Source organism: Sitophilus oryzae, unplaced genomic scaffold (assembly GCF_002938485.1).
Source record: "Sitophilus oryzae breed Bouriz unplaced genomic scaffold, Soryzae_2.0 scaffold_1389_pilon_pilon, whole genome shotgun sequence".
Lineage (NCBI taxonomy): Eukaryota > Metazoa > Arthropoda > Insecta > Coleoptera > Curculionidae > Sitophilus > Sitophilus oryzae.
Genome location: NW_022146047.1, coordinates 2,626,543 through 2,640,834, shown reverse-complemented (window position 1 = coordinate 2,640,834; position 14,292 = coordinate 2,626,543). Strand labels below are relative to the sequence as shown.

The window sequence follows — 14,292 nt, the reverse complement described above, 5'->3', positions numbered from 1 at the left end:
AGAAGTAAATTGTGTTCAATAACTTTATTTGATTCCAAAAATACGTAGCAGTTGTATATTTGTACAGGGTGGGTCAAATTCGACGCTTTTAAAACACCCTTTTTTATAGGAGATAGACGAAAACTAATATCGGTGTCTGGAGCTCAATTTTCATCAAAAAAACATAATGGTGAAAACCGCACATCAATATCTGTTACCGTTTCGGAGTTACGGGGTGTTTTTCAAAATGTGCATTTTTAACAAATCGCTGTAACTTTTTTTACTATGGAAAATTTTGTATTTCTATGAACATTTCCAAAGCGCCTTTTAACGTAGAATTTAATGGTTCAAGTATATTTTTTTTTATTCTTAAATTAATAATTTAAGAGTTATCAACAGAAAAATTGATTTTTTATTTGGGACACCCTCTATATTTTAATTAACTGAAAAGAATTTAAAATTAACTTTCCAAAAATATAGCATACTTGATATTTTGTTATAATTCCCTTCGAAATACAGAATTTTTAAAAAGTTCGCCACTTTTAACTAATAGGCTTTGGACCCCTTATTGATGATATGCCCTTAATGGAACTCGAAAACATATTTTTTCCAGCAAGAAGACGCACCGCCTCTGAACGCTGAAGTTATCAAGCAAATTTTTGTAGCCACTTCAAGAATAATTGAATAGCTAACCAAAATCCCAGCCGTTGGCCGTCGAGGCCGTCTGACTTATGCCCATGGATCTAATCCTATGGATATATTTGCCGAAGAATAAAGGTTCCTTATTCTTCCGTATAATCTAGACAAGAATTAGAAATACTTAGCAGTTATGAGAGGGTATCTTTCACCCCCACTGAGTTAATGAATACCGCGAGAAATGTTCAAAACTGCCCCGTCTGTAAATAAATAACAGTAAAAGTAGTGTCGAACCGTAACCACCGTAATAACAAGGCCGGACAGCTCTGACGTAAAAAAAATAGTGACGTCACCAACTGGAGGCCCAAGCAGCGTTGATAATTACGCGATAAAAGTTCAAATTGTGGATCTTTTTTTACTCGCCAGATATATTTCGAAGTTTTAAAATGTCTTTTCCGAGTTTTTAAAAATATTCTAATATATAAAAATAGTTTTAATAGAATACGGAAAAAATCATACCAGTCAATAAATGTTTATCTCTCACTTTTTATCAATCAAATTTAATAGAGGAATATTTTAAGTTCACAATAGTGTATAATATGAGAGAAAAAACAATAAAAAATAGATATTTTTTATAGTATATATTATGTATTTTATCGATATTTCACGCCCCTGCTCCGAGGCGACAGCGCGGCGCGGCGCGGCCTCGTGTGGCGCGCCTGTCGTAGCGCGTAGCGGAGTGGTATTGCCGCAGTCCGCAGTTGACAGTCATCGATTTATCGGAAGGTGTGCGGACGTGGTAATTATAATCGATAATAGAAGGGTGAAAAAGTTGTAAATCTATAAAAAGAGGTGTTTAAACTATAAACTGATTATAAGTGTGTGCAATTATACAATTTAAAAGGTATAATGTCTAAATAATAAGATGTGAATATTATATTTAAAGCTATATTTCTTCTGTTTTCTCAAATATATTTATATGTATTTTCTAAAGCTTTTACTAATCTTTTACCTCACCTCAAACCTTTCATATTTGAAAGTTAAATAAACTACACCCTCTACATCGATTAACTACATGTAATGTACTTTATGTAGTTTTTAAGAGTAACATGTAGTTTTCCGAACCCTGATAGTAACACTGATCAAATTATTAGTCATGCTTTTATCTGTGTTCAATATTAAAGTTATTAACTTGAGTTGAGTAACAGGTTGAGCTTGAAGTAATAAAATAATGTTTTAATGAGTAAAATATGAGGTATATTTTACTAGAGAACTTGCAAACTGATCCTCTTGAAAGTAGGTTTGGAAAATATAGACAGTTAGCCGGGAGTCAGTACAGTATTTGTGTTCGACATTTATATGAAGGCGAAAAGAAACTTAAGATTCAGTCATTAATGCCCCTAAAAATAATTTAACATTTTCAGACAACACTGATATTGAACAAAATTCGCTTATAAAAAACCTTACTAAAGGCAGTCTTGGGTTTCCAAAAGATGAAATAACTAATATAGTTTTATTTGAATATATAATTTTTAACAAAGTCTTGCAAAGCCATGAGGAGTTTCTCAAAATTCACAATAAAAAAATATTTTTATCAAAAATATCTTTGGATTACATTAAAAGTAATAACACCATTATTCAAATTTCCGCAATGTACTATTTATAATGCTAAGTTATTGTAAAAATTGTCATAAATTCTATTAGAAATACACGTCTGAAAAACTACTGTTGTTAAAAAATAATGATAGACTTGGAAAAGGAAATAAATGAAACTTAGACACACTTTCAGCATAAATAAATACAATTACGATGGATAATGTGACATGGGATATCAATCTGATGTTTTTCAAATTTTATGTTTAATTATTATTTATTAAAAATTCGGTGTAATTAAAGTTTATATCCATTATATACGTATAAAGTGTATCAAATGCAATCAAAGTTTAGGCCTCCAGTTGATGACGTCACGAATAAGCTGTCCGGCCTTGTTATTACGGTGGTTACGGTCGAACACCTGTAGCAAAATCTAATGTCTTGGTTTGCTATTTAAAATGTGTTGGCGTTTTTTAAATATATTTTAAATTGTTATAAAATTCTGCATTTCTCATAGCAAATATTATTTTCGATTTAATTTATGCTCACTGCTAGAATTTTTTTTTGCATTACAGCAGGTGCCGTTCAAAGCCTACTTATTTAAAGCGGGCGAATTTTTATATACTCTATATCTTGAAGAGGAATCGAGCAAAATATCAAGTGTGTTATATTTTTGGAAAGGTAATTTTACATTCTTTTCAATAAATTAAAAATATACATTGTGTCCCATATAAAAAATCAAATTTTCTGTTGATAATTCTTAAATTATTAGTTTTAAAAAAATTATACTTAAACCATTAAATTCTACGTAAAAAGGTGCTTTGGAAATATTTGAATAAAAATACAAAATTTTCCATAGCAAAAAAGTTACAGCGATTTGTTAAAAATGCATATTTTTGAAAAACACCACGTAACTCCGGAACGGTAACAGATATCGATATGCGGTTTTCACCATCATGTTTTTGACAAAAATGGAGCTCCAGATACCGATATTAGTTTTCGTCTATCTCCTATAAAAAAGGGTGTTTCCATTTAAAAGCGTCGAATTTGACCTACCCTGTACACACTATAAATGTATAATAATTCATAAACAAAGCTAATACATATATTAGAAATGACTTGTGCTTTTATCATCACTGAAACTTTCTATTTTAATTTACAATGAAACTGAATCACAAAATTGAACTTCTTAAGAATTGTTGCATATTGTTTAATTCCTTATTCCTTATATTTTAATTGTCTCAAATCAATCTGTCATAGATTATTGTAATTATACGTGATCAATAAGAAAAGATAAGATAAAGAGTTTGTAGATGAGTCAATTAAGATTTTTGTATCTCCAAGATCGACACTAAATAAAATAACGTTTGATCGAAAAAAAACGATTTTTTCATCCAGTTGGCTGGTTGGCTGGGAAATGACAATCGATGACATTTCCCATATAAAATGACAGCGATCTTCATTTCATAACCATCGTTGACACCATTTTTTTTTTCGATTATATTGTACTTAAAAATACAAAATATCTACAAATTCAGGAGAAAATACATTTCTTAGTAGCTCTTTTATAAAATACAAAAATCAGATTTCTCTGAAGAAATAACATCTTATATGTGAAAGTGAAAATAGACCTACCATAAATACAATAAAAATACTAACAAATGGCTTTCAATGAAAGTAAAAAGACCGTTAGAAATGCGACATTTACGCGTAGATGTATGAAATAAAATATTATGTAGCTACCTATTCAAATGAGACAATTTTTACTGACAGTAAAAATAACTACTTTGTGTTTAAGTTTAAATTAAGGTAGAAAAAGTTAGGTGAAAAGCTGGTTATCCGGTAACAATTGCTGGTTAGATACCTAGTTTTCATAAACAGAATGCAAAAATAAAATTAATACTTTTTGGATTTGCAACTAATTTATTGAGATTACCTCGAACTACTTAGATGATGATTTTTAGTTAAAAATTTTAGTTAAAATTAAAACACTTATTAATAAGTTTATATTGAAGTATATTCAAAAAATTTTGAAAATTGAGTAAGTTCTTATAAAGAAATGTCATGAATAATGTAAAATATGTATTAATATTTATGTAAATATTAAAGTTAAAATTACATAACGTTTAGTGATTTAAAGTTATTATCATAAGACAGTAGCGTCCTTCAGAAAAACAGAAACAGCACAGAATCAGACAGAGAGATTTTCACATTGTGATGAATAATTGTTTTATTTTCATTGTGAAATATATGATTTAAAAAAAAATACGAGACATTTTACGAAGTAGCAATATTTTATCAGTTTGAGGATTTTTTCAAGGATTCAAGATCTAATTCAAAAATAAAACCTTTCTAAATAACCAGATTTTCTATCTTATGGCGATTTTGACTGGCTGCACTAAGCCGCACTCAATGCGAACTCGAACAGAATTACAATTTCGACTGGTAAGAGGAAAGCAAGAGCAATGTAAAATTGTGTTCGACTCGCGTCGCACTGACCCGGTGCGGATTGTTTTTTCGTTCGGCTGCATCAGAGCAGCTTCGTAAACTAGCACTCAGTGCAATAATTTTGGAACCGTCATACATGGTCGGTTCTGTCCAGTTCGCTCCAGCACTGTGCATGTGCAACTCTTTGAGCAGTTACTCGCCCTGAGAGCATTCGAATAGAACCGGTGCGGCCCAGTCGAAATCGTCACTAGATAAACAAAAAGTGCGAGTAAATAGTTTAACATCTATAGTTTGTACAGGAAATAGCCATCGTATCCAATAGTCAAGCAGCAATAAAAACGATCAACTCAGTGACCATCAACTCGAAGTTGGTCAAAGAATGCCTAGAGAAGCTGAACAAATTAGGCAAAGAAAATAAAGTCCTACTCTGGGTGCCCGCTCACCAAGGGATAGAAGACAATGAAAAAGCAAACGATCTAGCTAGAAAAGGAGCGACCACTACTCACTAACTGGACCAGAACCGTTCTGCTTTCCATCTTAACGCAGAACTGACGAATCTACAAGAATCCATCCTTAACCTGGAATGGGAATCCTCCAACGGTCTAAAACACTCGAAAAAGTTCTTCAGAACATATGTAGGACCGAGAAAAATCAAAAATTTTCCTTCATTTAAGTAAGAACAAATCTTCGGATTGTCACGGGGTTTCTAACAGAACACTGTCTCCTCAACAAACATCTCAGCAGATTGAAGCCGAGAACACTTAAAACTTTTGTGATGTTTGAAAAAGAAATATTTTTTATATTCAGTATTTTAATAAAGCCTTTCATTCTAAAAAAATGTATACGCATCTACGCACAAAAAAATACTTTAGCGTGTTCTCAACTACTTAATCGTTAGCAGGTTAAGAGCCAGCAAAAACTTACCATATCACATTCTTCGGGGTCAGCCACCATTCCCTTCATCCTATATCTAACTCCTTCCTTTGCAAGACGGCCCGCGAATTCTTCGCCAGTGCCGGTCTGACTGCCGTAAAATACCACCAAACTCCTACCCGAGGACTGTAACTTCTTCACGAAAGAGTTATCGGTGCTATTTTGCATCGTGAGTGACGTGGGTCTAACATGAAACAAGAATAAAATATTTTATTACTTTTAAACATTAATAAATGTCATTTTACAATAGACTACTATAAGCATATAAAGTTAGTTACATAAACGAAAGAACGGTTTCGACAGACGGCATGCAAAAATTATCAAAAAAAAACAATTTAACTATAAATTAAAATGAAAGACATTAACTGTCATTGTCAGAGTTCTATCAATGGATAGACTATAGTTATATTGCGAATATATTGAGAAGACTTGTTGCATGTAAAATTGCGAACTGTAAAGCGGCCTTTATCACTTCTGTGGTACTAGGTAAGTAGGTATTTCCCTATTGACATATCGGGTTCTGTCTTAGTACCACAGACTTATTCCTTTATCAAATATTGAAATATTGTGTTGTATGTAATTTTTAACAATATTTTACAAACTACACAACTTATTGATCTACAATTTTCCCACCCTGTGCCATAATATACATATGTATATTATGTGCCATAATATACATATTAAATATAAAAAAAATTCCATAATATTGTTGTTTTGTCACTTGTTTGTTCTCACAACCAGCGTTATTAGGATTTTCTTGGTAAACATATTAAGTCAAGTGTTTTTATTTTTCCTAAAATTTACGAAATTGTGAACTTCGTCTACACATTACACATATTATATTCTAAGTATTTGAAATATCTGTAGACGATGATATAAGTAGAATCTGTTATTAAAGGCAACGAATAAATTCAGTTACGATACTTCAGAGAATGTATTAAAAATTGAGCACAGGTCAATGTCAACAACTAAATATTGTAAAAGATTACGTATTTAGTCTGATTAAAAAATATTTATGTATCGATCATACGGTACCATACGATCGAAAGAAAATGGCGTCATAGTTGGCTTATAAATGTCATCGATTAATTGTCATTTCTAAGCCAACTTGACAACTTTTTTTTTCGATAATAAGTTACACGTTTGATAAACAAAAGCGGCACACAATAAAATTATATTGTTGAATAATAATTTATTACAGGCATTTTTGTTACGGGAAAATAAAATCCAAAGAAATGCAAACTAAATATAGAATTAAGTTTAATGTAATGTTTGATAAAGTAATTAAATAACATATAGTATATTTTTAAATCTCTTATAAAGTCGTATGAGATTAATGTTATAATAAAATTGTTTATTACCATACAAGGTGTAAATGAATTAGTGCGTAAAAATTCAGGAGTTTACTGTTTCTTTAGAAAAAATGCTTATTAGGGTTCCGTACCGAAAGGGTAAAAACGGGAACCCTATTACTAAGACTTGGCTGTCCGTCCGTCTGTCACAAAGGTCTATCTTATGAACCGTTATAGCTAGACAGTTGAAATTTTTACAGATAATGTATCTATGTTGCTGCTATAAGAACAAATTAAATAAATGTTTATAAATAAAAAAGTACTTTCACTAAACATTATCTTTTAAATAAGAATTTTACATAGAATCTTCGGTGGCCGCGTGGTTTAAAGCGTTATAGTCTAAGAGCTGGCTACATAAAAAACCTTAGCATCGTTACATGGCTAATTTTTTGTGTGAAGTATACTTTTGTGTAGCCATTATGAAATAGTCATGTCTGCCAGCGCGATCCCGGGGCTTAAAGCTGGGGCGGCCAATCGAAAGGGTGAAATTTTGACACTAAAAATATTATAAGATACATGAGTTATAATTGCGAAAATAGCTTTTATTTATTATTAAGAAACGTGGAAAATTGTTGGCAGACATTTTTCTAGTCGCTAAAATGCCGACAGACAACGCGAAAGAAGCATGAAATTTTAAAGATTATTAAAAAATTAAATTTGAAGAATGAAAAAGATTATGGCATATTTGCATGCCGATTGGTGAAATGTCATATTTATTTATTTTAAAAGCCGTATGCAAAAGGGCAGACAAAAAGATCGTGGCTCAATCAGCTGCAGACAGTTATCAAAAGCGCCATATTACTCTAGCGCTTTATTCAGGAAACGCTGCGCTGGCCGCCTCATCCATTTAAGTATAGATAAATCATATAATATACGATTATATTACAAATATATTTTTTTATTATTTCAATAACGATTTTTTTGTCTGCCCTTTTGCACATACGGCTTTTTATATTAATTAACAATAAACATGACATTCCACCAACCGACATGCATGTATGCGATGATTTTCTTTTGTCAAAATTCTATGCCTCTTTCGCGTTGTCTGCCGGCATTTCAGCCACGAGAAAAATGTCTGTCAACAATTTTACACGTTTCCTAATAATAAATAAAAGCTATTTGGCAATTATAACTCGTGTACCTTATAATATTTTTAGTGTCAAAATTTCACCCTTTCGATTGGCCGCTCCCGCTTTAAGCACCGGGATCGCGCTAGCAGACATAACTATTTCACAATGGCTACACAAAAGGATACTTCACACAAAAAATTAGCCATGTAACGATGATAAGGTTTTTTATGTAGCCAGCTCTCTCGGTCTATTAGGACTTTACGCTGCTATGACGTTGGAGCCGTACTAAGGCAGGTTCGAATCCTAGTCAAGGCGACTTTTTTTTAATCGTTTTTTTTTATTTTTACATATTTTTACATATTTATTTTTACTTTTTACATATTTATTATTGATTAATACAATTTTTAGTAATGTGTATCTTCATTTTTTTAATTACTTATACGCGCATTCAAAATTTAAGCTAAATCGGAAAAAAAAGTTTATAATAATATAGTATCTATGTTGTATAGATAATGAATGATACGGAACCCTTCGTGCGCGAGTCCGACTCGCACTTGACCATTCTTTTTTTCATCATATATTTTCGTTAAATTTGTATTTTCCCAAAAATTTATTTACTTGTAATTTGCATAAAGACGTACCTGCATCAGGCAAAGAATGTAATGTCATTATGTCATATAACTAGGTAAATTATAATTTAAGCAGCTACTGGGTTACGGTTTTGAATTAATATTATATCGCCTGACAGACAATTAAAACAGACTCAACAAAATAAATTCAAAAATTATTTACCAATTTTAAACTATTACTTCTACTTCTAATACTCACTGAATTGTATATGACTTGCCATTGCTGAAACTGTTATCTTTTTTGCTATTTCTTTTTAGAAGCCACCAAGTCACCCCTCCTATGATCAATGCCAGCAGGATCATGTCAATTGTGCTGAAGAGCGAGTCTGAGGCACCCCGCATTTGTTGGGCTTCAACGTCTGCTTTGACCTCATCCATGATTGAACCCTGCAAATGAAAAAAAAAACTTAACGGCATTAACTTAACCCGGTCAGACTTAGAAAAGTCAAACTTAAAAATTGTGTTAAATAAAAAAAATATATATTTTTAGCCTTAACTTCATTTATGTTAAAATTCGCTCGATTGTTCAATGTCATGTTTAAATTTATAATTTTAAAAAGCAAATTCGCAAACAATAAGTAATAATAATAATTATTTTATGTTACATTTTTTGTTCTATTAATAACAATATATAATGACTGACATTTACAAGGACACTTTTGGTAGTTGTTTCACAAAGTCTAATGTCTTGGTATTTAAAAAAAAACGGGGTCAAAGACGGCTGGGAATGCCAATCGATGGTAATTTTGGCAAAGTCAGTCTCTAGACGTCAATTACTAAAAATCGACATAAAACTTGTCAAAAATAAACGCTAATTCTAAAAAGATTAAAAAGTGATAGAACGTTTATAAACCGTATGATCGAAAAAAATGGGGTCCAGTTGGCTTGGAAATGAACATCGATGACATTCCCCAAATAATTTTACATATAAAAAATTCATAGCCATCGCTGACGCCGCTTTTTTCGATCATACCGGTATTAAGGCATATCAAACAGAACAGTAAAATACAGAAGATAAGATTATAAAATAGTAGGTAAATAATAATTATGATTTTGATAATAATAGTAAAAAACTCTGTTAAAAAAATGTTTTTAAAATAAAATTACACTATTAAAAACGCTAATTAATTTCATACATAGTATTGATCTAATGATGTATCATGTCATTACGGAATTTTTTTATTCTGCAATTTAGCATACAAACATACCAAATTACACATTATGTGCCTATTTCATTAAAGCAATTTGAATTGTACCAACACAACCTTAGTGACAAGCAAATAAATTATGAATAATGAACTAATTTTTTTTATTTTTTCTTTATACCGGGTGCGTCTCAAAAGTGGCTCACCCCCTATAACTTTTTTATTTTTTCACATAAAAAACGAGATTTTGTATGTTAGCATATGACATAAATTAGGATTGATTAACGTATTCAATTGTTTTGATCGCTTCCTGTTTCACCGGAAATGACTACAACTTTTGATTTTTAAATAACAGCCGCGATTTTTTTAAAATTGTATTCGATATAAAATGACATTATGCATAGAATGACATATCATATGTCAACTTTTGACATTTTCCCATATGGTTTAATTGAAATTGTAACATGCGGTTCATAACGACAATTTTACTCGAAATACCAAGTGTGTGGTACCAAATTATTCGTAAAAAATGCTTTTTCCAAATATAAAGAGCCACCCTCGTTCCATTCGAAAAAACCGAGATATGATTAAAAATACAATTTGGGCATCTTTTAACCGGCCAGGACTAAACACGAAACACATAAGACGATCAAATCTATTTTTCTAAGGCTGATTAGATCGAAAATTAGTGTTTTTAACATAGCAATGGCACTATAGATTGAAATTTAAAATACAATTTTTTTTAAAGCAAAAATGTCAAAAGTTGACATATGATATGTCATTCTATTCAGAGTGTAATTTTCTATCGAACAAAGTAGAAAAATACCGAGGGTGCCATTTAAAAATCAAAAGTTAAAAGTAGTAATTTCCAGTGAAACCGGAAGTGACCAAAAACAATTGAAGACATCAATCAATCCTAATTTACATATGTCATACTATATACTAACATACCAAATCTCGGATTGTTTATTTGAAAAAATAAAAAAGTTATAGGAGTGAGCCACTTTTGAGAGGCACCAGGTATACAATTTTTTATACAGAAATTACCAAAGTTTAATGTAGTCGATGGTCAAAAAATAAGAGTTTGCATAAAAAAGTTACTATCGAATAGTAATTTGAAAAATGCTATTATTCTTGTCTAAAAAAATTATAAATTAATTTCCTAATATCATATTCTTTAATGCAAAGTTGGCTTAAATTTTTAAATAAATTATCTTATTATAATCAGCATTTCTCAGGTTAATGTTTTGAAATTCTTTTATACCTATTACAAAAACTGAATATTTTAAATAGCATTTCGCATCAAAAAATATAGTATGATGGAAAAGAAATGATGTCAAAATTGACTTGGAAATGAAGATCAAGTACGGTATCACATTCTCGAAATTAATTTATTAATATTATTCTTAATCAAAAATGACATTATTCTAGAAAAACTATATAAATTCGTAATTATGGAAAATTTGGTTCAAGAGTCCAAACTATCTTAATAGAGGATGTAGGGTTTTTGAAATTTTCCCAGCCACAGTCATAAAATATGAAAGAACTCACCATTATAGCCCCGCTAATCCATGAGGAAAGTAATAAAGCCATTTTAATAAATAAATTAATATCAATAATCAATAATGGTAATTAATTCAGCACAAGTCACTCACGAGACCCGTAGGTTGTCACTTCGAGACTCCTTACAATACAATGCGCCACGAACGAACAACAAAATCATTAATATGTTAACAACGTCGATGACGTCAAACACATATAAATAAAAACAAGTAGAACCGTGTAAAGTTCCTAATTACTTAAGAAAAAAAAAATAGAAGGTACCAAAATAAAGTTCAAATCTATACTGGGTCTGTAACGGCAAGTACCATCACCGGTATTAGTTGAATGGAGAAATTTATATTTCGCTCGAAGATTTTATAACATTCAACCGGTTTGAACCAATGGAATATGTATGGAAATTAATAACTTTCTGCGCAAGCAACGGAAAAACGTTTTTAGATATCCCGCAAGTCAACGATACCATTATAAATACAAATCATATATTGTGTCGATAACTATACAGGGTATCCCAGGAATAAGTGCCAAGTATAGTTCGACCCCAGAAACAAACCTATGAGGTTATTTTTGCGAAAAAAAATGTTGAAAATTTTATTTTTCTTGACATTTTCCGGAAAATATTGAAAGACTTTTGAGTGCCGCTTGTTCAGTTTTCGGAAATTTGTTTATAGTGCTTTGAAAGAATGCAACGTTGCCACGTTACTAGTGATGTAAAATTACCGGTAATTTATATAAATCGGTAATATTACCGCTAATATTACGTAACATTGGCAATTTCTAAAAAACAGCTTTGTAAATAATGTTTTTTTATTTCAAAACTGTAATAACATTACAAAAAAGACAAGAACGTCTTTTAAGCTAGTCAGAATCAGAGGCCTATGTTTAGTAATAGAGTAGATGACGGTAAATCATCCTTAATCTCGTCATATGGTTCTTCTTTCTCTCTCGTTAATAGAGTCAAGTCTGTTACTTCGAAATCGATATCATCTTCTTCCATTTCTTTCTCAGCAGCCTCTACCATTCTTGGATATTTTTCTCCATTTAGTAAATTATAATTATGGGCAGTTTACGATGGTAAATTGAAGGTCCAGACATAGATGTTTCGCTGGAAAGGACGAATCCTTTCGCAAAAATATTACCTCTAATTTTGTATTGTGCCAGTCAGTGCTTTCATAATGAGATCTATTTGTGAAAAATACCTTGGATGATGCCTTGCAGATTCATAGATGAACTCCGTTGCAATTATATTCAGCTTCAGTCAAATTTTTGCTACGTAAATTTAGTTATAATAGGTAGATGAGCATCTAAATATTCCGATATCGACGTTCCAGCAAGGCGCATAGTATTCTGCCACCGATGAGTCCAGTGATACTGAACATATACATATACTGAATAAATCAAATATTTTTTCAGAAAGAACGTCAACGGTTTATTGTAGACGTATCTGTTTAAAAAAAAAGTAAAGTGTTCTCGAATAGTTGAATTTAAATAGTTTTTTCTTTAATCTTTGTATTTTTTTGCTTCCGACGACGGAAAGAGATAAACTTTCCGAAACGTTAAGCATTTTTTTCTTTGCTGCGCAAATTTTTATTACTAGCTTTGTTCGGGTTCTTGTTATTACCGTCCTAGAACTCTGCAGCGCATGCGCAAATGAAATAAGGTCTTCATATTTCCTTCTGCGCATATGCATCACAGTTCTAGGACGGTTCAGAATCGGTAATAAGAGAAACCCGAAATAAGCTACTGTGAACATAACTTCTGACAAGCAGTGTCCGTTTAGGTTTAACGCAGAAGTGTTTACAAAAAATAACTATTTTATTTTGTAGATTTTTCTTGCAATGCAGTGGCAAAATACCCATAAAGGATTTTTTTTGGTGAAATATATATGTTTTTAACTGACATTGCCTCGCCTGTCGATGGTACAAAAAAGCTGTTTTCGGGAAGCTTTGCATAGCTGTTCACTAGCAAAACTAAAATATCTGTATCATTAGCAAATATCAGTAATGTATCTGCACCTCTAACTTTCGCATTAATAGCATGAAGTATACTTTTTGTGTCGGCTTCTTCTTTGTCATCTTGGATGACGTCATCATAGCCACACGCAACATCTGTGAAAGTGTCACCATCGACATTATTGGACTTCATATTTTTATCTATCGATTAGTACCACTAGTACCTTCCCATCATTAACTTCCCCACGGGACACAAAATGCTTCCATACTATTAAAACACTTGCAGTGAATCTACTGTGTAGAAATGTCAAACTTCAAAGATAAACAATGTCGCAAAATCACGGATGTATTATTAAGGAGGAGATTAAGAGAACACACACACAGAACAATGCAATTTAACCTGTGAATATTACTTTTTTGTGCGAACACTGTATCTAAATGTACAGGGTGTCCCATTTTAGTTGAAATCATACGGTATATCGGTTATTACTGAAGATAGAAGGGTGCGGTTTGCACAAACCTATCCCACTTTTTTGTCAAACGGAAGATGCTGTAAACAAAATTTTATAGCCCTCTTCGTTTCTGAGCTACAGCGTCTTTTCGAAAATTTTGCAATTTGGGGCAGCCCCCGTATCTCCGTTATTATGGATTAATGGTATATGATATCGTGAAGATGAAAAGTGATTCTTGTATTCTTGGTATGATTTCAACCTAAATGGGACACCCTGGACAGGATTTTCAGAGATATTTAGTGCGATACCTGGGGCCGGCTTACTTATTAGAGATAGTAAAAAACTTTAAATGTAGGAGTTGTAAGGTTTTACTTGAACCGCCAAAAAGCGAAATAAAAATAAACAAAGTTGTAAAAAAAAAATGTATAACTTCAATTTTTTAAATGGAACACACTGCAATGTGCCGTAACAGAGACTGGCATACTATATGCATCTTGTTTGATGGAGGTTGCACTAATTAAACCAAAATAATTCAAAATCGGT

At 31.6% G+C, this 14,292-nt stretch overlaps 1 protein-coding gene across 5 annotated transcripts in view; it reads right to left on the bottom strand.

The window, feature by feature from the left end:
• The window catches only part of LOC115875533 (NADPH--cytochrome P450 reductase), a 42,822-nt gene that overhangs the window by 17,113 nt on the left and 11,417 nt on the right, over positions 1 to 14,292 (bottom strand). For 4 of the 5 annotated variants that reach the window (XM_030891022.1, XM_030891020.1, XM_030891021.1 and 1 more), the window contains exons 2-3: positions 8,840 to 9,027; positions 5,581 to 5,773 (exon numbers count right to left, since the gene is read on the bottom strand). In XM_030891022.1, coding sequence (XP_030746882.1) covers positions 5,581 to 5,773; positions 8,840 to 9,018 — 372 coding nt within the window. In that variant the 5' untranslated portion in view covers positions 9,019 to 9,027. Of the gene's footprint in view, positions 1 to 5,580; positions 5,774 to 8,839; positions 9,028 to 11,336; positions 11,667 to 14,292 lie in introns of those variants that run through there. The other variant, XM_030891019.1, reaches the window with a different exon arrangement.